This window comes from Carica papaya, chromosome 1, assembly GCF_054855325.1.
Source record: "Carica papaya isolate Zhongbai chromosome 1, ASM5485532v1, whole genome shotgun sequence".
NCBI classification, from domain to species: Eukaryota; Viridiplantae; Streptophyta; class Magnoliopsida; order Brassicales; family Caricaceae; genus Carica; species Carica papaya.
In genome coordinates, this window is record NC_142309.1 from 11,621,545 (window position 1) to 11,646,659 (window position 25,115).

Below are 25,115 nucleotides of genomic sequence, written 5' to 3' on the forward strand. Positions count from 1 at the left end.
AATTAGATTTAAAGAATTTTGATTATTTATATGAAAAAAATTGAGTAATTACTAAAATATGACTGGAATTTGGTAATATACAAAGAACATAATTGCAAATCATAATAAAGCATATCGATATTTTGTGGTTTGATACATGCGGTTTATTTTTATGCCACTGATTAGATGATATAAGTCACGGTCTGCTACGATTACAAAAAAATTCTCAATACCATACATATTTATTGTGCATGATGTATACTCGCTGTTCCTCGTGTCTGCTCACTCGTCGGTCCCTTCGTCTCATCTCTGATTTTTATACGGTATATATATATATTAGGTACATTTGCTATAGATAAAAATAACATTCTGATATTTCTGTATATGGTTTATATATTTTTGTATATACACGAAGATCTATTTTAATTAATTTACATTCTGATTTTTTATTTTATTATAATTTATTATTTTATATTTCACTTATTATCCATTTTACATATTCTTTACATATATTATTATTATTATTATTATATATTACAATATATATTCCTGTTATGTATATTACATATATATTTTTATCAATATTAATATTATTGTATGAATAATAATTTAAATTAAACTTTTTTTTTATTAATTTTATATTATTTTAGTATTCACGTTTTATTTTAACTAAACACAACTTCTTCTGTTTCTTATACATTTTCATGTAACTTTAAAATCTAACAGCCATTTCTATCAAAAACATCAATGTATAATTTTTAAGATGATAATAATTTGTACAATTATTTTTATCAAACACTGTAAAAGTTTCTTGTTAAAAGTATTTTTACTAAAAAAACTATTTTAACAGCATTATTACTATTCAAATTAGGATTTACAGTTTCAGCCAAACACACCCCGAGTTGAAGTTTCCCATAGAACCTGAAGAGACCGACCCGAATAAACACGGATGTAAGAATATAAAGCACTGCGGCAGTTAAAACTGTAAATTAGAGATCAAAATAAAAATTTAAAAAAAAAAAAACAAAAAAGACCTGTGTGATTCATAAGGCACGTCAGATCAGATGCATGCAGTCTCACATATGACATATACAGGGGAAATGGCTCCCTGGAAATGGTGTCTCCAAGACATAATGAAGCAGAAACGCTATATTAATAATGGTTAAATTGTCTCTATATTCTAATCTAGTACATAACACAAAAGAGAAGAAGCCAGAAGTCACATATTACATAACCTTGACGCCAGAAGCGACAGATTACATAATCTCGGTGCCCACTGGATCAACCGAAAAGTGAATGGCGAGTGATTCCCTGGTGATTGGCTGGAATTTAGATCTCCACATCTGTGTTAGGCATAACAAAGAACTATTTAGAAGCTCTTCATTTCAAAACTGGATGGAGAAACCTTTCACTTGGTTATTTTTATTTTATCCCTCCAAATTATGTTACATCTTTGTACGGGAACATCAATTTTTGCTAGAATTTCAAGTAGCAGAGAATCATTTCAAGAACTTAAAATTAAGAGAGAGTTTAGTTTTTTACGTGTTAGATAGGACAGTATACATAACAATTTTCAATCTGGCAGAAAGGTCATATTTTTAACCAAGCTTGAAAGATGTGGTAGATGCCCTCAAGAAGACACAGATCTAACATAAGACAGAATAATAAAGAGTACATAAACAGTATTCTGATTGTTTGAGATTCTTACATTTTTGTACTCCAAACTTCCCATGAATATCTCCAAGGCTTTAACTGCAAAGGGTATAAGTCATTACCCATCGGACACCAGAAAAATATTTAATCATCCAGTCAATTTAGTAAAAGTGCAAAGTGATCAAATACTATAAAACATTAAAGAGAACCTACATGAACGGAAACGTATCACAATTGCATGTGTATATCCCTCACTGCCGATGTTAAAATTTGAACCTGACAAGAGAAATTACAGTACTGAGAATAAGTAATCCGTTTACTCCATCCTGTAATGCAGAAAATATATATACACACACAGCACATGAACATCCTAAAATGCGGAATACATACATAAAAACATAAATACTTAGTTGGATATAAAGTAGTTAATCTTAAGCATAAAGACAACAAAATCAGGGCCTTTATCTGGATCCAAGTACTTAATTAAGTCTAAATGCAACAAAATCTGGGCAGTAGACAACTACAGCTTAAATTGGTAATGCATGTGAAAATTTGAACTCTTAAGACAGCCATTTGGAGAGTATGAAGCAATGATGAGAAAAATCAAAATTCCAATTTTATTCCAAATACACCTTGAGTAGCTTGGACAATTAAGGATGGAAACTCCAAGGTTAGCTTTCTAAAAGATTCCAGAGCATCTTCAACAGGTGCACCAAATGCACTCTCAAAGAATGCAATCAGGAGCACGAACTCTTCGCCGTAGTTGAACTCCTGTCACCAAAAGTAATTCAACTTCACAACTCACACAGATCCAAGTCAGAAGATTTAGCTGAAATTTAAATCGAAGAAAACTGGGGTCTAACCAAAGGATGCAAAACTCACAATCAAGAGGCACCTTTAAAAAAAAAAGAAATTGAAACAACAAATGGTTATGTCAGCATTAAACCTAGCACTGGTTTACAGAGATGTTAAAACCAGCATGCTAAAGAAAATTGCTAGGAAAAAAAGGCCCCAATTTAAGTTAATAGACATAAATATACTTCAAATCAGTACAGTACTCTCTCAGTCCTCACCATTAATTATCTGTTAGTTTGACTGTTGAAATATATGTTGAGGTAAAAGTTGCCCTGCAAGAAAAAAAAAATGGCAAATCTTACATTCTTTTATTTCAGGGTAATGTTATTGCAGAATAGCTAGACGTGTTAAAAAGTCAACGATGCAAATTCAAACAAAGATCCAACATGACAAATTCTAGTGAAGATATAGAGGAAAAAATTCAAGGAGGTTTCTCAATGATCGTGCTAAATATTACATGGAAAGTACAACAAAATATTTTGTTAAAAACTGCATATACCCCATACAAGGTATAAATATTTTTTCTGAATGTAAAAGTTTAAAACCTCAATAATTAAAAATATATAAAATCGCCATCCCTATACTAATCATCTTTTATCTGATGTATGGTGAAATTATATAAATATTAGCAGGTTGAACAAGCAATCCGGTCTACTATGATGATTATATTTCCTCAACGTGTCATATTAAAGAAAGACTAATAGATGATTATAGCTCATCAAGGGACCAAACTCTCTTAAAACATACTTAATTTCCTTTTTAGAAGTTGGAGGCATCCTCGTTTTAAGATTTGCAGTCAATGGGGTATCATGGCAAGACCACCAAAATTCCCTACATGACTAGTTATAAAAGCTTTTTGACAAACATTTGCTGCAATAAGTCGTGTGAACCAAAAACTATAAATAAATAAGAACACATTTGATTGATTCCCAAAAAATATAAACTTGTATCAGATTAGTATTAGTAACTAATCCCAACATTGAAGTATTGGAAAAACTCATATAACCAAAAAATCTCAAATAACCTTGATCATGAGACATAATTGTGATTATTAATAGGAACCAAATTCCAACATTATTGATTAATATTGACATAATAGAAGTAAACATAACCCCACTTGCATTGCAACCATAAACGAGTGACAATCCAACCTGTTTTTATTGTTGGAAAAGGATGATCCAACATGCTAAGATGTTATGCAGGTACATTTTTTGTGAAAAAAAAAAAACAATCATCATATTAGTGAGCCAACTTCAGCATCAGGGATAAAGCCAACTCCCACCCAATCTTTGTTATTTCTTCTCAAATTTGGGGGTTAAATCCAAATTCTGTCTAAATCCTTCTCAATCTTTTTTATTTCAAAAAAAAAATCTTCTCAATTTTTTTATTTCTTCCCAGCTTTGAGTCTTTCTAAGAAAGCTCAATCTTTTCCGCTCAATCTTTTCCTAGTTCTTCTCAAATGTGGGAGTCAAATCCAACTGCTTCCCAAATTCTTCTGCAAATATTATCGCTATATAGTTTAAACATCCTTCCCCCAACTGATCTATCAGTAATCCACTTTCTGCTTCAAGAACAGAATCCACATCTTCATCATTTAGGCTATGTTTGGGACATCGAGTAGGGTAGCAAAAGGGCCGCTTAAGGCTCCTTGCCCTATTCTATCCAATTTTTGTAGTAAATTTCTTTATGGGAAGGGTAAGACATTGCCTAACTAGAGACTAAAATAACCTTTAATAATTTTTTCCTTCCACATCTATCTCTTGACAAGAACGCCATCACCACCGCCACAACTGAAACCTTGGTCCCCTATTGCTATTGCCATGGCCGATTACTGCCATTGCCATTGCCGATTACTGTCAATGCCATCACCACCAATCACTATCGTCACCGCCGTTGCAACAATCACCACCACCAGCACTACCATCACTATTGTCCTTGTTACTGCCACCATTATCACTGTTGTTATCATCCACCCTCAACCCTACTCTCACTGCTACTGCACATGTCCACCACCGCTTCCCCCTCCACTGCCACTGCCACATTCGCCACTTACCACCACGACTTCCATTCCCATCTCCACCACCACCACCTCCTTGACAGCGCTACTACCACTATTGTCATATCGCTACATCCACTACCACTGTCGTCACCACCATCACCTCATCCCTACTACTTTCGCTGCTACAACAATCAACATTATCACCACTGTACTGTTATCCTTGTTGCTGCCACAGCTACTCTTGTTATAGCCATCACCATTACCGCCAGCATCACCATCACCACTACCATCACCACTACCATCACCAATATCATGACCACGAGTCTACTATTTATTCATATAAATTAAGAAAAAGGCAATATCCATCTTGTGCTATATTATTACTTTCTTACTCAATAATTCCAAACATAAAGTAGGATAAGAGTTTTACCCACAGGTAGTTTATTGTACGCTCTAGCTACCTTACCAACTACCTTATACAAGTACCAAGCATAGCCATAGAACCTTAAGGACTTAGCCCCCTTAAATAGCAACATTTAAGGAAGACCAACTAATCCCCATTGTCACTTTCACTGTTTATGTGATATTTCAAATGCTAGTTAAAACATGTGAGTGTCAGATATAAAAACAGAATTACGAGTGCATGATAAAAATTATATGCAGCAAAGTAAATTAATACAAATTCCTTACAATATATGAGTTCTAATATTATACATATAACTCAAACCAGAAATGGCTGTAAAATATAATGTCAAAATACAAAAAATGACCACTTCTTTTACTATGTTATTAGACTCATTAGAGTGTAGGAACAATCATGCACTCAAGTTTTGTGAATCCACGGGATCCTCATAAATTTTAATTGGTAAATTAGTTGAGAGTTCCTCATTCTCTTTCTCATCTGAGATGGGACATAAAAAGAATGAGTTCTATTTGCTCAGTAAATAAAATAATATTTAAATAATATCGTAAGTTTTTAAAGGTGAATCATACTAACATAAATACCTACTATTTGGTTATTTCGTAAACTTATCTTATTTTATGAAAATAATTTATTTATTAGAGAAAACATCACATTAATATAATCAGAACAAACACACAATATACCAAATAATAGAGAAAATCAAATAAATCATGAAATATTCAAATTTTCGTATCATACTTCACGAATCCGTTACGACTTCCATCTCTGAAAGTATATACAGATTTCTAACTACCTATATAGAGTGACCGGATCAGATACAGATAACAACAATTTACTCAGGTACATTTCCGGCTTCCCACATCATGATACGATCTATAACCACGATCGTACCAACCATAGTGGTCCTATCAGATATTCTATAGTCACGACAGTACTTATCCAAAAGTGACCTCTAATAGATATTCGCGTCACCACTCTCGTCAGATGGTACGTCATCATTCACAGGGAGCAGTTCTCTTATGTCTTTTCAAATCAGATGAGGGAGGGGGAAACAAGTACCCCGGATGGAGTAAGGGGAACAAATACCCCTCAGAGATAAAAAATCTAACGAGACATTTGATGTATTATGCATGTCAATACAAATACATATTTCGGATCATTCATGCTTCATTCTACTTTTTTTTTCCAGATAACTTTATCAGTTTTATATTATTATAATTAGATACAAATCATCAAGTGTCTATCACTCATATAGTATGGTTGAAATCAAGAACAATTCAATTTATTAAACCTATAAACACAAAGTATGCAAAACAGATAAAATCACAAATTATCAATTTAATTTTTTTTGTCTAAAAATATATCTTAAACCGTTTAAAAAAATACTAAATTTCTTACCGAAATCTCGATAATTTCTTCTACACCATTCTTCTTTTCTTCCTTTCATTCTCTCTCTAGATTACTCTCTCTCTCTCTCTATAATTCTTGAAAGGTGGAATAATGGAAGTGTGGAGAAAATAAGAAAGGACCCCTATTTATAGAAAATAGGGACCGTTTGATTTGCGCTAAGTGGCAAAATCTAGTAAAGAGAGAGAAAAATGTTCAGCACGAAAAATGGAGAAAAACCTCCTCCATCAGCGGCAGTGCCAGGAGCAGCGGCACACTGCCTGAGGTGGGTGGCAGCACAATATCCGAGGTGGCAATGGCCTCGCCCACCCGGCGCGCTGCAAGGCTAGCCTATCATGCACGTAGGGCCTAGACGCGTTGGGTGCCGTGCGCACAGGCCTACTGCGCGCGGGCCCCAGGCACGCATGGGCTTATCTGCGCAAGCTTGCTGCGCGGATGGCGCGCACACAGTGTGCGGCGCCTATCCCTGAACGAGGTGACGCGTGGACGGCCCGCCTGCGCGCGACAAGATGCCGCAGGATTGACCCAGCGCTGCGCATGCAGATGGGACGTGCCCACTGTGCGCATGGGCGCCCGCGTGGGTAGCCTTTCCTCACGGGATTTTCCTATGAGATTTTCTCCCGTTTTCTATTTTTCTGAAATTCATTTAAAAATAAATAATTAGATTAAAATAAAATTAACTAAAATTAATTAAAATCAAAATAAAAATCGGCATAATTTACGAATTACGATGATAAACTGCTGAATAAAATAAATGAATTCAGTATGGCCTTACCGTCCGAATAATTAGGGTTTTCCAAATACAAATTAACTACAATGATGGGCGAGGTGTTACAGTTTATCTAAGTCTCCTCATAAGCTTCCTCTTTGATTTCTGCCACAACTGAATAAATGGGATCAGGGTGTATCAAATTAAAGACCACTGACTAACTAGAACCATTTGACCACTTCTTAGCTCCTGTTCTTTTCCTCTTCACATCCCTTTGTCACCAAAACTTCATTTCGGTTTGAGGGACAGCTTTGTTAACTATCTTTTTGGAAGAACCAATTTATGTCCCTTCTAGTCCAGCTGCTAGCAACACATCCTTTTTGCATTTTTTTTTATAAATAAGACATCCTTTTTGCATCTCAAGAGGCTTATGTCTAAACTCCTACAATTTGCTGATTTATCCTGAACATCAGCTCGCAAACTATATCAGTTTGTATTAGTGTGAGAAGAAATCTGCTTTTGCAACAATCTATATGATTAGATTGTCCATCGTCGCTAGTTGTTGAGCTTGGCCTTCTTTTCCTCAGTCACTTGGCTTTTATTGTGTTCTTGGTCTGTTGAAAAGATGATGGCCCTAACCTTGTGAGAATTTTCCTCTTTTTGGCTCGCAAATTTAGCCCAAGCAGTATTCTGAACTTGGTAACCTTATTGAAATGTTTTTGGTAACCTTTTGATGCTGAACAACTGATGATTTTAGTCTACTGAACATTCTTCTAAGAGGTATTTAATAGAAAATAAATATACAAGATAAAGAAAGAGGACGCACAACCTAAAGGAAGAGAACCTATCCTCCAATAAAATAAGAACAGAAAAAGACAAACGATATTAATAATAGGGACCAGAAGTTTGACATTGAAAGTTTAAAAACCAAAGTAGAATTTTGCACTGAATCTCAAGGATTAAAGTATTCAACAATATGTACATACATATGTAATTTACATATCTATCTATATATATGTACGTATATATATGCATGAGCCAAAAAGTAATTGCAAACAAGTTCATGATTGGTAACATTTTTTCTAACCTCGCCTTTACGAAATATTGGGAGGATGTCATCTTCAACTTCAGATTCATAATCAACGTCAGTCAAACCCTGTTAAAAGTAGCACATCTGAGTACAATAAGCAGTACATATCTAATATTACGAAAATAATCTCAGAATACTGAGGGTTGGTGTTTACATGTCAGAGCGTACATGGCAGTAAGGTATTACGTGCTCCTTGAGAACTTTAAGGTAGAAAGGGTTCTCATAGAATTTCACAAGGTCTTCCTTCCTTTGGAAGCGCATGTACACAGCATGGGTATAGTTCCCCACATTTTGTTCAGTGATACGCCCTACAAGAGCAAACTGTTGTAAGATCTACGCACAAAATGACTCAAGGGGCGGAAGTTGTCGCACAAGCCTCCCATCAAGAGATGAAATACATGATTATATGTTTGAGTCATATCTGCTCAAACCCTAGAAATAGTAACACTACCAAACAACTTAGCATTTAATGTAAAGAACTACTTTAAGCAACAAAAATTATTTCCAAATTGATGTTCTACTGTATATGAGCTTACCAAAAAATATTGCAAATCAAGTACCTAAGTATAAAAAATCACAAATCAGTGGTAAAAGATGAGACAAAGGACCAAGAGGAGACATTACGGACAAAATGATACAGTTTTCTATCCTTACGATCAATTTTGACGTTCATGGTCTAGCAAGATCTTCAGTTATTTGCCACCAGAAGCATACAACCATTTCTGAGTTGCTTTGTACGCTAAAACTCGTGTTAAAAAGAAATCAGGACACAGATCTTGAGGTCTTCCTTAATGGATTCACCTACAGCTAATTGACTCAAGCCCTCCGTACCTGAATTCTTGATGTACGATAAAAAGAAAATGGAAGGAAATAAGAGAAATAGAAGGTTTTAAAAAATGGATTTTGGATCTGAATAATAATTCTAAGTTCTCAATTTATTGAAAAATGGTGATGTTAGACCAATAAACGAAAAGAAGTTCTTTAGGAACTTTTTTTTTTAAATAAAAGTTCTTTATGAACATTACTCCAAAAAGAATAGAAAGATCTAATCAAACTAGTTTTCCTTAATTTCCTTTCTGATAGAACCATCTGGTGAGTTGATATTTGGTCCTTCTGTTGTCTGAGTTTGTGATAGTCCACAATTGCTTCAAATACGTATTGATTGTATTCAAGCATATAATTGAGACTGTTATTCTTGGAAGTTGTAACTTGTTTTGAGAAGATTGTAATCCTCCACCAGCAGAACGAATACGAATAGAGAGTTGGAAAGTGTATATATAAAATTTAGTGTGTAAGGATATAATAATAAAATACTCATATCTAATTACTTTTAGGGTTCCTTTTCTACACTAAAAGTTGTGTATATTCAACAATAAAACATAACATTCTATTCTCCCACATGATATCAGAACTAGAAGAAAAATATCCCAACTTTTCCACAAGCTTTAACTGGTCTTTATTGCAGGAACAAAAAAAATCTGAAATGCATATCTGGCCTTCATTATCACCAGCCGAGTTTCATAGCCGGAAAATGCCCCTGCAGTGCTGGCAAACACCCCATTCCCCCATACTCCACTCCAGCCCCAGCTGCTCTGTTTCGCCTCTGTTTACACTCTCTGTTTTGCCTCTATTTTTGCTAACTTTAGTTATTGTGTCTACTTTGTTTCCCCCATGTTTCTGTGCTCTGTTTCGCTGCTGGTCTACACTCTGTTTTCGCATTATTCTGCTCTGTTTTTCTGCTCTGTTTCGGCTGCAACCACTCTGTTTTTCCTGCCTCAGCTGCGGTTCTGCTTTACCCTACATTCAGTCAGCATTTTGTCACCGCTCCGCCCCCAGCTGCTGCTCTGCCTCCAGCCTTGCAGCCGCTGCTCTGCCATGCACAGTTCTCTCCAGCAGTGCACACAATGACACTTTCAGCCCTTATTTGTCTTTTAATCACTCCAGCAAGTCATGTCTAAATTCACTTCACAAACCGTTGGTGCCAACCCTCAAGGACTAGCATCACAATATTCCACTGGAGAATTACAACACATTCAAGCAGCTTATCTCTTGAATTGGAAGAACTACGTAAAATGGTCACAATTGATTTCTACTATCCTAAAAAGCAAAAGAAAAATTAGCAATCTTTTAGGAACAGGGTCACAACCAGAAGATCCTTGATCAATCCATGGGATGTAGAGGACTCCATAACCATGGCCAGACTTTGGAACTCAATGATGCTGGAAATTAGTGACACCTGCATTCTCTTTTTCTTTTAGATAAAAGAGTAGAAAAATATATTAGAGTAGGCACCAAAGGGGTGTCACCCATGTACAAAAGATTTATAAATCTAAGAGTATATCTACAATGAAACCAAAATCATCGAGGTTACAAAGGTAGTGTCCCAATTATGTGGACCCAAAAAAATGGAACCATTTCTCCTTGATGCTTCCAAAAGAATCCTCTTTGTCTTCAAAAGCACGATTGTTTCTTTCTTTCCAAAGTATCCAAAAAATTGTGAGGGATTAGTCGATAAGTCTTGTTGCGTTTGCATAAAAATTCTCAAGCATTTAGCTCCCTTTGTATAGAATCCGTAGTACTCCAGCAAATGCCAAGAAGCCCCAAGACCACAGACCAAAGCTGACGGGAGAAAGTACGTTGTAATAGGAAGTGATTGCAGGATTCGGCGTCAGCTTTGCATAAAAAACATCTGTTGGCCAGAATAATACATTTTTTCATGAGGTTATCCAGAGTGAGAATCCTTTTCTTGGCAGCTTCCCATGTGAAAAAAGAGACCTGCGGAGGGGCCATGCTGTTCCACATCAATTTAGTGGCGAAGTCCAGGCATCTAATTCTGTTGTATTGAGTCAAGTAATAGTAGAAAGATTTTATCAAGAATGTGCCCTTGTTGTCAATATTCCAGAGAAGCTTGTCCTCAGTATTGGTGAGTTTAATTGCAGATAAGAGAGTTAATAAGCTCTCATATTCAGCAATTTTCCAATCCTTCAGATTTCTAGAGACTGCAATATTCCAGGAACCACCATTTTCCCTGTCAAAAGCATTTTCAACCAACATCTTCTTGTCTTTGGCTATGGCATAAATGAGACAGAATTGATGTTGGAAGTTTGAAGCGCCTCACCATTTATCAGTCCAGAATTTGCACTTATTCCCTATGCCAACAGCCCAAGAAGAGCAATCCAGTACCAGTTTGTTAATGGAAGAGATGCCTCTCCATAAGCTTTTTCCATGAGCAGTATAGTTCCCTCTATGATGTGGATGGTTTCCACTAATGTTCCATTCGCAGTTTTTTTCCACAAGTTGTCACCTTCATTCCAGAATCTCCAAATCCATTTGCCATGTAGGGCTTTATTCATAGTGATAAGCGATCTAAGGCCAAGACCCCCTTGATTTTTGGGCAGTTTTATGTCCTCCCATTTCACAAGGTGGAATTTCCTTCTATTTTCCTCTGTGCTCCCCAGAAAATTGCGTTGAATTTTTTCTAATTTGTTGGCAATGTTGGCCGGAACAGTGAGGACAGAGAGGTAGTATGTTGGGAGGTTGACAAGTGTGCTTTTTATGAGGGTGAGTCTCCCACCTTTGGAGAGGAATTTCCTCTTCCATATTGCAAGTTTTTTCTCGAAAATATTGATGACCGGACCTCATGACACCCTGTCTTTGTAATTAGCACCGAGCGGGACACCAAGGTATTTAATAGGGAGCTGTGACACTTTGCAGTTTAATATCCGGGCTAGTGCCATTGTATCAGTGTTAGGGTCCAAACCAACCATCTCCGATTTAGCCAAATTGATGCGAAGACCGGACACCGCTTGGAAGCATAGGAGTATGCATCTTAAGTGAGACACCAGCATTCTCTTGCCAACTGTAAAAGACATTTGGGAGGTGGTGAGACAAACACACTCCAAATTTTATCATGCAGTTCAAATTTATGAACTAAGATCAAGACCACCTCCACAAAACAAGTAGATCCATCACAGAATATGCCAATCTCCCGAAAAGTTGGTGACAAGAGCTAGACCATTAAAATCGTCTCAATATGCAATGCAGTGCAAACGATGCTTCCTTAAAAGCCTTTGTTCTCAGGGTTTATGAACTTTTGGCAGATCCAAGTGTGGAGTTTGATTGAATGATGGTTCAGATACTGAGAAAAAAAGGAGCACCCTCCTTGAACGAAGTAATCTCTATTATTATGGTAAAAGAAAGGAGGGGAATAATGCTGGAATCCCACTCCAATTAGCTCTGTTATGCTAGCCAATGCCCACAAACTCACAAACAAGAAAAGGAGCAAAGTGAATTTAACACAACCAAGATAGGTATAGAAAATCGAGACAGCTTATGGTGTACCTTCTGCAAGAAACTAAGGCACACCAAAAGAAAATGTTGGAAATTCCAGGGAAAACCTCCCACCTCCAGCAAAGAATAGGGATATAAAAATAACTCTAGTGCCTCCAGGGGCAGGTTTACTTGACAATTCAACAAGTGAACAAGAAGGCTCCAGATTACGAGTTCAAAATAGAAGGTTATATGTTTGTTTGTTTCAAAAAAAAAAATGTAGAAGGTTATATGCTCGACTTAGGTCTTTGAAAACATCCCACAGGTACCTATTTATTAGCACCCTCAGTTAATTTTCTATTTCACATGGTTTAAATGCCTTAGATAGACTTTTTAAACATTTATGAAATATAGATTCATGAGCCACTTACCATATTACAACTTTTCCTTATTACTTTAGTACATATGTTCCATATCCAAGTAGTAGGAAAATAGTCATCGCTAATAGTTCGTTAATCACCATAGCAGGAGTGGGTAATATCAGGATTGGTTCCAAATTTACCCTTGAAAATGTGCTCCATGTCCCAATACACTAATCTTGTATCAATAACTAAGTTATCTCATTATTTGAATTGTAAATAATATTTTTCCCTTTCATTGTGACTTTCAGGATCAAAAACTCAAGAAAGATGATTGGACATGCTAAGGTAAGGAACGGATTATATACTGGATGTACCTAAGTTATCTCTTCTTTATCTACTGCCAATAAGGACAAGATCGGGCACCACGGTAAAAGACTTGAATACTCCTTTTGTTTTCTAAATAAAAGTGTAGTATATATAAACACCCATGTACATTGCATTTACATTTCAATTAGGTGATCAATGACATTCCCAAAAATCTTCTAGCTTTTGATGTCACGACCCAGGAATTAGCCCAAAAGTATGAAACCATCTATCCCTAATGTAACAAAACTTTTTTCAATCCTCTCAAAAGCTCTTGCGTTCATTTTCTTCCACACCACCCAAAAAATAGAATTAGGAATTAGAGATAAGTGTTTCTTCTTTTTGCACCGCCCCTCCCACGCCCATAGTTCTTCTTTCACAGATCCTGCTATTACCCACTGAATCCCCAACAGCCCGTATATCATGGTCCATAAACTATACACCATTGGGCACCATAATAAAAGGTGGTTACATGATTCTGCACTTGATTTGCACATAAAACAACGGTGTACCATACACCATCCCCTTCTCATCAGCATGTCAATTGTCAAAATGCTACCCTTACAAGCTTCCCATGTAAAGAACGCCATTCTTGATGGAACATTTATCTTGCAAATCTGTTTAAATACTCCTTTTTTATCTTCAAGATTATGTTTCCCTCTTTATTTAAAGACTCAATAACGGAAATTTCATTGTTATGTATGTAAACTAGCTAAACATAAGCATGTAACATTTTCTATCAGTGATAAAAGAAGCACTACTGTTTTTTTTTTTGTTGATTCATAATGATACTCGAAATCATTCCACATTTCTAGTATTTTTAGACTAGATGATTTCTTCATTTGACAAATGATTGTACAAGATTCACATGGCCTTTTTTACTCAAGTCCATATCTGATGTGAGTCATATACTTCCACAGCTTTATAGAATGATTAAGATCCAACTAGGGCTCACATCAAAGATTTTCGCACTGCTACTGCTAAAACTTTTTAATTGAATACTCTTATCCTTTTTCCACCAAGAAGAGATTGTCCATGAGTCTTCTTGTCTACACTTCACAAAAAAATATAGTAAAAAGAAAAAACAGTTACTTACCTGCTACTACCCAAGCATTTTTATTCCAAAACAATGTGCCTAAACAGTAGTAAGGGAAAGTCGTTCTTACTACCTCCTACCTTATTAATCACTTACAATCCACAGCGTTGGAATTTAAAAGTTCCATGGAAGAACTTTTGATATTTTATTTGGAGGTCAATGTCATAAACCATCTTATCCTTAGAATTTGGATGTGTCGTCTTTGTGCATATACATCAACATTAACAAGAGAAACTTGACCCAAGATCCTTAAATGTGTGCTTGTGGGATACTCCTCTTCTCAAAAAGAATATAGATGTTACCATCCGTCAATTAAAAAATTCTATGTATATGTGGATATTACATTTGTAGAAACTGAATCTTACTTCAGCCATTCTTATCTCTAGGAGGAGCCAGTATCAAAAGATAAAGACTTGTTCTTTTTTGACCTTACCTTCCCCTCGAAATCACCAGCAAGTAACCTCCTCAATTACCTTAGAACCCAGAAAATGACTCCACTCTATTACTTCAAGACCCAGAAAATGACGCAGCACCAGCAACCATACATGGCCCTAGATTTTCTCAATTGTACTCACATAAGGAAGAATTTGGATCCTGAAGTGAAGCAGGTTCCAGCATTAAAATCAACCCTCAAAATGAAGTAACCTCTGAAATTCCTTTGTGGTTCAACAAAATTGATTGATTTTGATGAATAACTCAAAACTTATTTTCGTACTATGCCATATCCATGAAAGCTTCTTCTCTCTTCTTAAAAGGGCAAGGGCCATACTAAATAAAGCATATATCAGACTTTTCTACTTAATAACGGTAATCACAGGCAGAAAATGACTATATCTGTCATAACCACTTAGCAGCAAAGTAGAAAAAATGGAGCTCAAACAATGAAAGCTAGAGAACCGGCATTCAGGCCACTAATACCACCAGAATGCAAAGTTCAAGATCAAAGATATAAACTTACCCAATGAGATTGCAACTATGCCTCTCATTTGATATTGGGATGTATAGAGATAATCCAACATATCCTTCTCATCCTCATCAGATAAATCTTTCTTTGCTTTGAGCAAACATATGTGTTCCACCACTTTCCTGTGCAAAATAATAATGTGTCAATATGAAAGAACGAAGCAAATCTAATAGCAAGTGCTCAACCAAGAGGAACTAAGGGTAAAGGCATGTACGATTCCATACAATCCAAGAGAGGACCAATTCCCACATTTTTTTACCCACTAGAAAAAGTCCACTGAGAAATGGAAGGGACTCGTATGGGTGGAAAGACTACAAAGATGAATATGTTCAAGTTCAAATGTAAGTTGTAATGAAGAATTTTTCCACAATCTGTAATAAACAATTACTTACTCTTTCTTTATTACTTTCCACCCAAAATAATCTAATTTTCTGAAGGAAACAATCTAATATTCTTGTTTGACCTCTTCTCTGATTCATGCAAATACAAAACAAAAGTGTATGCAGTACATTCACAATCCAGTCAACTTTAAGCATATTGATGTAGCATGCCCCCCTGGCCCAAAAAAAAAAGGAAAAGAAATCTGCCTTTGTTCGTGTGCGAAAATGATGCTAAGGTTAAGTTCATTGAAACTAACAAGAGCATGGTATGCAGTAAGTCACAACTGAAAAAAATGCCAAATCTAGACATCTAATGATTCCAGAAGCATTGTTGCTTTGATAAGAACTTCTGGATCACAAAATTCACTTACTATTTAACAAATCTAGAGCAACCATTATCACTATGCAACAAATTCACCATCATTTGGCAATATGGAAATTTAAAGTTAGAAATCTCCAACCAATGACCAAATGGAGAGTAGCCATCATCAATTTGCAAAAAGGATCATCACCTGGCAATATCAGATTAAAGCTTTTATTTGAAAACAAAATTTCAGGTTAAAGCTTAACATGTCCAAGCAATCATTTGCAGAAGCAGATTTGTCCTCTATTTTCAGTTTGTTTACTTCGCTACTCAACATCAGAAGTAAACTACATATTAACAAAATATAAGAAAAAACTATCATCAATTAAATAAGGGAATATGGACAGTTATTTTCATATTTTCAACTCGGTGTGTAATTCTAAATATGGAGTACTTTTGTCAGAACCGACAACATACAAGTCTAATGAAGAAAATAATAGCAGCCAGTAGTATTTGGAAATGCAAGCGTTCTCATTGGAACATACTACGGAGCCTTAAAAGTGAAAACTACCAATGAGCATGAGAACAAAAACCCTTCAAGAATTCACTAAAATCAATAAATATCATCCTAACACCTGAGAAGTGAAGTTAGCAATCACATTCAATGTTAAAAGACTACATATTACGCATTGTCCAAATGAAATTCAAGAAGTTTCAAGAAAAAACTTCCAGAACTATTCCCCTTTCTCCGCATATAAAAAGAAATTGAGAAAGAACGTAATATTTATAAACGAACCTCTTCTTCTCCATGTTAAAATTTGAGCTGCGCTCTTTAGAAGCCGAAAATGTTATTAAACGGTTCCTCCGACGCCATGGAAGTATCCGCAGAGCCACACTTGATCCTGAAACCACTGTTTCAAGAAAGGACAAATTACCTTCGAGACATTATCCTTTGCATTACTTACAGAACTCGACTAGAGAGGAAGTAAAGAGAAGACCATAATATATATCTCATATGTGCATCATTAAGGACTTCCAATGAGAACAGCGGATTGATTTCACCTACATACATTTTCTTAGCCGTCAAACAAATTTGAAGTTATAAAATGGACATACCGTTTAGAGGAGCAGAAATCGAAACTGTAGGGTCTGGGTAGGTAAACTGTGAAGGAGAGTTAGGAAAGAGAAGCATAGTTCTGTACATGCAAAACAATGAAGGCATCAGTTTTCTTATCTCTTCTGTAGATTCAGGGGTCTCAAAACCAGGCGAATGACGGAAAGGAAGAAGGGTTGGAGTGGCCGTACTGTAAATTGATGGGACTGGGAATTTCTTGACCATGTTTTCCTTTTCTGGAAATTTTATAATTTTATAATTAAATTTATAGTCTTAAAATAATAATTTAGGTTTTAAAAAAATATATATTAATTAAATTTAATTTAAATAATAATATATATCACGCAATAGTCATATGTTTTTATATATAATATAAGCTAATGACATAACAAAAAATTCTATTTGAAAAAAATACTAAAAGAATTTAGTTTTTAAGGCATGTAGTAAACATGTAAGAATGTTGCTTATTATGTTATTATTGTTAAAGATGTAAAATAATAAAATGAGTAACTTATTATTTTTCGAAAACTTTGAATCTAATTATAATTATAAAAAAATATTTGTCTAATTTATCATTTTATATGTTGTTAGTCATTAATTTTTAGAATATTTCATTAACTTTTAAATATTAAATTATTTTTGTTTAAATTTAGTTTTTCTTCTGTTAAGATAATTTATTAAACTTAGTAAATAGTATTATGTAGTACCGTGTTAGTTTTATTTTCATAACATAATAAACACATAATAATTATACTTCTTAATATTATATTTAATTCAAATCAAACAGATCTAAAAAATAATAATTGTACTCATATTGAATCAAAATTATTACATTTTGTAATCGGAAGCATATTTGAATTTATAGTGAAAATCTTCGTGTAGTACGATAAATCTTCCAAATCAACACACGGCTGTAAAAACTAGTTTTCTCTGCTAATGGGATAATGGAAAAAAATTAAGCGCATATGTGATTTAAGGACCATAAACGCCTTTTATATTGTCGACTTTTATCATTTCTCATTTTATCCATTATAAAATGAAAAATTATAAATATGGTATCTGCACATATTATAAGCTCATACTTAACCTTGATGCATTAAGCTTCATAACTATTTAATAGTAACTGATCATCTTTAAATGGTCTCAATAAATTGATAGTCTGTTACGTACACCAATGCTCATATTGACCCCATTTGTTGATAAAAAAATCAATAATCTCTCACTTGAGCTTTATGTGTTATTTTAATCTATGCGTTAAACAATTGTAGGAGTACTCAGAACCTTGTTATCAATACATGAATGCATTATTAAATAATCTCGTCTATCGATCCTAACGACATAGGATCAAAGCGGTATTTGTTACAACTATCATAGTTAAACTCATCAATAGTCACATATATCAATATAATTGAATAACATGGATCAAATATGGATGTGCAACATAAAAATTACATGTTATGTGATCTAAGTATGCCTACTTCCACCTGGTCTTGTCTTAACCTTAGTGAAATTAACTATAAAAAAACTCAGATATAAAATATAAACATAAAGCAAAATATCATAACTAAAATTAATTACCAAATACATAAACCATATCCAAAATACAAAACTCATGATATATTTGTATCACAAAAGCAACTATAGTACAAAACTCCCGCTGAAATTATACATCATTAAAAGGTACTACAATCATACGAGCAATGTGCTCATAAAAGACCTTAGGTGGTAATTCCTTTGTGAGCAAATCCGTAATCATGGAGTTTGTCCCGATGTACTTTATTGGTATCTGCTTACTCTGAACTCTCTCTTTAATAATTAAAAACTTGATATCTATATTTTTTAATTTCGTCGAGTTCATGTTATTGTTGGAATACATAACTATAGATTTATTATCACAAAATAACTTTAAAGGTATTTCTATGTCATTAATAATGTGCAGTCCAATGACAAAATTTCGCAGCTATATTCCATAATTGGACGCCTCATAATACGCAATAAACTTTGTTGCCATTGTGAAAAAGGCTGTAAGTGTTTGCTTAGCACTCTTTTAGGAAATAACTCCCCTAGCAAGTAAGTAAATATGACATGATGTGGACTTCCTGTTGCCTAGTCATTAGACGAAATCAAAGTCAGAATAATCAATAATCTAAAAATGATCTGATCTCTTATATGTGAGCATCTAGTCTTTTATTCTTTGAAGATAATGCATAACACGTTTGGTTGCTTTCTAATGATACATACCCGGATTACTTAAATATCTTTATAACATCAAAACAATATACGCAATATCCAGAAGCGTACAAACTTGTGCATATATAAGACTCTCTTAAGCTAAAGCATAAAGAATCTTTTGCATCTCCTTAGTCTCAAAGTCATTCTTGAGGCATTGACTTAGAGTAAACTTATTTTCTTTAAACACAGGGGTGTCACATAGTTTATAATCCTGCATGTCAAATCTTTTAAGAATTTTTTCGATATAGCTCTTTTATGATAATGCAAAAATATCCTGAAAGTGATCTTGGTGTATCTGAATTCTTAATATAAAGAGGTGTTCTCAAAATCTTTTACCTCCAATTTTTTTGTCAGAAATCTTTTGATTTCGTGCAATAAGTCTATATCATGAGTGACAAATAATATGTCATTGATATATAAAACTAAAAAAATATATTTACTCCCACTGAACTTATGATATACATAATCTTCCACTATATTCATCTTAAAACCGAACGAGACAATAACCTGATGGAATTTATGATACCATTGATAGGAAGTCTGCTTAAGTCCATAGATGGATTTCTTTAGTTTGCAAATCATTTGCTTTGCATCGCCTGATATGAAATTTTTTAGTTGTACCATATAAATTATCTCATCAATATCATCATTGAAAAACATTGTCTTAACATCCATATGATCTAACTCAATATCAAAATGTGTCACTAAAATCATTATAGTTTTGAAAGAGTCTTTCAATGAAACCAGAGAAAAAGTCTATTTATAATCAATACCTTCTTTTTGTATAAAGCCCTTACCAAGAAGACGTGTCTCATACGTTTCCACATCGCCATTTGAATCCCTCTTAATCTTAAAAATTTATTTGTAGCCAATGAGTTTCATACCTTCAGGCAATGAGATAAGATTCTAAAGTCATTGTCCTTCATGAACTTAATTCATTCATTCATGACATCTATCCACTTTGAGAGTTAGAACTTTTTACGACTTGACGAAAGTTGATTGAATCATCTTCTACCATTCTAATGTTATCCTCATGTTCTTGAAAAAAATACAATATAATCATATGGAATTGCACTTCTCTCCTCTCTAGTTGATCTCCTTAATAGCATTAGTTCTTGAAAATATGAAGTTTGTTCTTCTAGAATAGTTTCTTGAGCATGAACGAGAGGTAATGTGACATTGTCTTGATTGGGATTTGCTTCTTGAATAATGTAATGTATGAGAACCTGATGTTGATCATTGTTAAGAGCAACTAAGGGAATATCAATATATTCTTCTTTCAAGACAAGGTCTTGAACTCTTTTTACCCCTGCAAACTCAACATCCTCAAAGAATTAAGCATTTGTTGTCTCAAAAATTGTCTTACTAATGAGATCATAAAACTTGTAACTTCTGGATCTTTCAGAATAGACAACAAAATAGCAAATAACAATTCTTGAATCTAGTTTCTTTTTATGTAGCCTATAAGATCTACCATCAACTAGACATCTTCAAATGTGCAAATGTCTCAAATTAGGTTGTTTGTTCGTCCAAAACTCATAAAGAGTCTTTGTAGTTGCTTTAGAACTCTGTTGAGTAAATATATTATGGTCTTTAATACTTTTCTTTATAAAGATTCAAGTAAGGTAGAATGATTAATCATACTCTTCACCATATCCTTAAGTATTATGTTTTATCTTTCAGTAACATCATTCATGCTAGGTAAACCCTGTATGGTGTACTGTGGGACGATACTGCATTCTTCTAAGAATTTAGTAAGTAGTCCTGAACGTTGTTCACCTGATCTATCATATCTACCATAGTATTTACCACCACGGTCGGATATAATAGCCTTAATTCTTTTGTTGACTTGGTTATCAACTTTTGCCTTCAAACTTTTAAACATATCTAGTTATTGTGATTTTTCATGAATGAGATAAAGGTAGTCATATCTAAAATAGTCATTTATGAACATTATGCAGTATTGTTGACCATTCTAAGAAGCTATAGGAAATAGTCCACAAACATCTGTATGAATTAACTCTAATACGTCCATAACTCTATTGGCACCCAATCTTCTTCTATATGTCTGTTTTTCCTTCATGCAATTGTCATATCTATCAAAATTTGTAAAATCAAAGGGATCAAGAATTTCATTCAACACAAGTCTCTCTATTCTCCATTTGTAGATATGACCTAATCTTTTGTGTCATAATAAGGCAGAATTCTCACAAGTTAATTTACACTTGACACCTCTTGTATCCACATGTTAGGATTCATTAGTAATTATATCTAGCAAATAAAAATTATCATAAGCTAATAAAGAACTAGCACCAACTATATTGGAATCATAAAAAAAAACTAAATATTTTATTTCTAAAAGAATGAGAATAACTAAATTTGTCCAATACAGAAATAGAAATCAAATTTCGTCTAAATGACGATACAACATAAGTCTATTTTAAATCGAAATAATATCAAGTTATTAACAATTATCTAAATGTGTCAATTGTTTCCATCTCCACTAGTTTACCATCATCGACATAAATGAATTTGACACCTTTACTAGATTTGCAGCAATGGAGGCAACCCTGCATAGACACACTAATGTGAGTAGTGACACCAGAATCTATCCACCATATATGTCCAGGTACAAACGTTAAATTAATCTCAGAAAAAATAAAGTTAAGAAGCATACATTTCTTTGTGCACCACGTATAATAGTTGACACATTACTTCTTCTGATGACCTAGAGCTTTACAAAAGAAATAGTTATTGTCATTTTATTTCTTTTATTGTTCCTTCTATTGCACTGAACCACATCACTTTTACTGATTTGTTTTTCTTATTCTTCTTATCCTTTGAGATCATAGCTAGATGAACAATCTCTGTGTTCTCATACTTTAACTTTTTCTCTTCCTAAACACAGTATGAGATGAACTCATTAAGAGTCTAGGATTCTTTTTAATAGTTATATCTCACCTTAAAATGATTAAACTGTGGCTGAAGAGAGATCAAAACAAAGTATACCAATAATTCTTCTAATAAGTCTAGTATGAGTGCCTTGAGCTTAGCATATATGTGAGATATTTTTTGTAACACCCCAAAACTATTTTTATTTTTGTATTGAAATTTTTTTTTGTATTTTATTTTATTTTTTAATAGTTTTTTTTATTTTGTAATTATTATATGTTTAATTTAATTCAATTCAATTTAATAGAAATAAAAATAATAATAATGATAAAATTGGGTAAAATTATTTTTGGGAATTAATTGAAAATAATTTTGAGAAAAATGGGTGAAAATTTAGATTCTAGAGGTGTTTTTGAAAAAGAAAATAAAAAATCGAGGGTCAAAACGTAATTTAGAAAAGATACACCACATCAGCAGCCACGTCAGCAGCCCGATCAGCAGCCCCAGCCAACCAGGACACGCCGCGTGGCAGGAACGCTGACGCAGAAAGCCACACGGGACGGGGCCACGTGAGCGATCCGCGTGCGCGCGATCGGACGGCCCAGATCCGTTCTCACGCGCACGGACGGCCTAGATCAAAAGCGCGCATGGACGGTCCACATGTCACGCGTGCGAACGGTCCAGATCGAATCATGCACGAACGGCCCAGATCGCATCACGATGGACGGTCCAGATTTATTCTTATTTTAATCGTAATCGGACGGTCCAAATTAAATCGTGATGGACGGCTGAGATTAAAAGTGGAAGGTTATAAATAACCTCACCCACACCCACCCCCAAACCCTAGCCGCCAGTACCCTCGCTGGAGAAGACGACCCAGCCACCAGAGGAACCGGCCGCCGCCACCCGCCGCCGCACCGGAGGATTTTCCGACCGCCAAACGAGGTAAAATTTCTCTCATTTGCTCGTTTTTCGATGCTGAATCCACCTATAGCCAAATCGGAGCCAAACTACCGGCAAATCGGCCGAAAAACACCGTTAAAGCCCAGCGACGCTGCCGCAGCTTCCCTCGATTTTTGCCTCCGATGAGGCCCTTCCCAGTTCCCGTTCGATGCAATTTTTACACCACTATGATCACCGTCCTTTTCTCTACAGTTTGACTGGAGTATAACTTAAATCGTGACTTGCGTAGGAGAAGCCGCCGCACTCGAGAGCTCTGCCGCCGGTAAGTCTCAATTTTTCGTGATTTTTTTGCCCACCGAGGGTCCTGGGGGTGTTTTATCGCAGGAATCGATGCGAGTTTGGCCGAATTTGGCCGAAAACGGCCAGAAATGGCCAATTCGAGGCGGGTCGCCACCGTGGATGGCGGCGCAGTTGCCGGAGCACGGCGAAGCTGCTGTGCCAGAATTTTGATATTGGCCGAACGGGCCCTGGATCTGATTTGGGGTTTTTTGGGGACACGTGCAGGTATCGGAAGTGTGTTTCAGTTTCCTGGGAAAAAAAAATCAGGGAATTCAAGAACAGCCCGTAGGCACAGTGAGAACCCGATTCAGACCCCGAAACAGGTAAGGATCTCTCACCCTATTTCCTATAACGGTATTAAAGCTCAATAAATGATAAAACTGTATTTCATGGATTAATAGATGTGTATAATTGCTTAAGGTTGCTAATAGAGCCCGAATTTGGTGTATTTATCGGTCAGTTGTTGTTTGATCTATTTTACAGTTTTAAATGCAGTATGGTGCCTGATGTATTTATTTTATGGTTTCGTATGCATGAATCCCGGTTTCATTTATTATGGTTTGAATTATGGTGAACCCGATGTTGTGTTGTTTTGTTTGGTGTTCATTACTAGTTTACGTGATTATGTTTGATTGGATAATTGAGACCAAGAAAAATGAAAAAGGTTATGTGAATTGATAAATGGATAATGTCGACAGCCTAACTAGATATCCTGGGAGATAGTGGACGGACCAGGTCCGTAGGAAACCCTACCGAGAACATGGTCTCTCATATCGGACGATGTATGAAGACCTTATGTGTTTTGGCACCCATACCGGACGGGGTATGGGGACGGCCCGTTTCACCCTCATACCAGACGGGGTATTGAGGTTTATGGTTTTGGCGCCCATACCGGACGGGGTATGGGAACGGCCCTGAAATCAAGTTATTAATGTGAATAGTTCACGTGTAGCGGGGACCCCCTATGGATCCCCATGGATACTAGTAGGCTGATAAAAGAGGAAAATTATTGTCTGATGATTTAAAAATGAGAGTTTGATATGTGTTATGTTACAAAGTGTACATGATTTTATGATGTTTATGATGAAATTGTTTTAATAAATTGTTTTTATAAATCTCACTAGATAAGTGGATAGTAAAGATTTTTATTATTAATAAATGAGTTTGCTATAAATTATGCTCCATTGGTCGTTTTTTTTGTTTTCTACCAACCTTTACTCCTGTGGCAGTGAGATAGTGTGATGTCTTTACTAGACTAGTGTAGCTCATTGTTTACTTAACCATTTCAAATCAAGATGACTTGGTTCCCAAGGCTGTCCCGCAGGAAGACGGCGAGTCGATGCTAAGGATTTCATAGATTTATTTATAGCATTCATTACTAGTGTTTACTTCAGTTAGTTTATTCTTTCATACGTTTAATACATTTTGGTTATTGTGTAAGGGATATTAATCAGAATTTTTATTTCGCTTCTGCACTTAGAATTTTTAATACATACATTTTCTTTAAATTTTTGGGGCCGTTACATTTTTATTATATACTCTCTTATGTTTTCCTTCCCTTTATATCTCATGGAAACAAAGTTCGTTAAAGTGTACAAACTTCAGTCTTATCACTCTTAACGAAATATTGCTTAATAGTTGCAAGAAAATCTTTAGCTGAAATGATTTCATTGGACATAATGCCCCTAAAAACTTCTAGAATGGATTGTTGCATTACTAACAAACTCATACGGTTCGACCGATCCCATCTTTTAAAGTCCCTCTTTTCTTTAAAGGCACTA

General features: G+C 35.0%; 1 protein-coding gene across 1 annotated transcript; it reads right to left on the reverse strand.

The window, feature by feature from the left end:
- Window positions 1-998: 998 nt before the first annotated feature.
- On the reverse strand, window positions 999-17,193 carry LOC110816369 (Stress responsive alpha-beta barrel domain protein). The gene is made up of 9 exons (XM_022044524.2): window positions 16,971-17,193; window positions 16,651-16,765; window positions 15,165-15,292; window positions 8,285-8,424; window positions 8,114-8,182; window positions 2,265-2,403; window positions 1,846-1,908; window positions 1,688-1,731; window positions 999-1,322 (listed from the first exon to the last, which is right to left on the reverse strand). Exons 1-9 carry the CDS (start codon window positions 17,191-17,193, stop codon window positions 1,236-1,238), a joined length of 1,008 nt encoding a protein of 335 aa, XP_021900216.2. The 3' UTR covers window positions 999-1,235.
- Window positions 17,194-25,115: the final 7,922 nt, after the last annotated feature.

Excerpts from the sequence above, each read along its gene's own strand:
- LOC110816369 (XM_022044524.2), bottom strand. The coding sequence starts at position 17,193 with ATGGTCAAGAAATTCCCAGTCCCATCAATTTACAGTACGGCCACTCCA. Across the intron at positions 1,909-2,264 it reads AATTGTCCAAGCTACTCAAG|GTTCAAATTTTAACATCGGC; the intron begins GTGTATTTGGAA and ends TTCTCTTGTCAG. Across the intron at positions 1,323-1,687 it reads GAAGTTTGGAGTACAAAAAT|ATGTGGAGATCTAAATTCCA; the intron begins GTAAGAATCTCA and ends TGCCTAACACAG.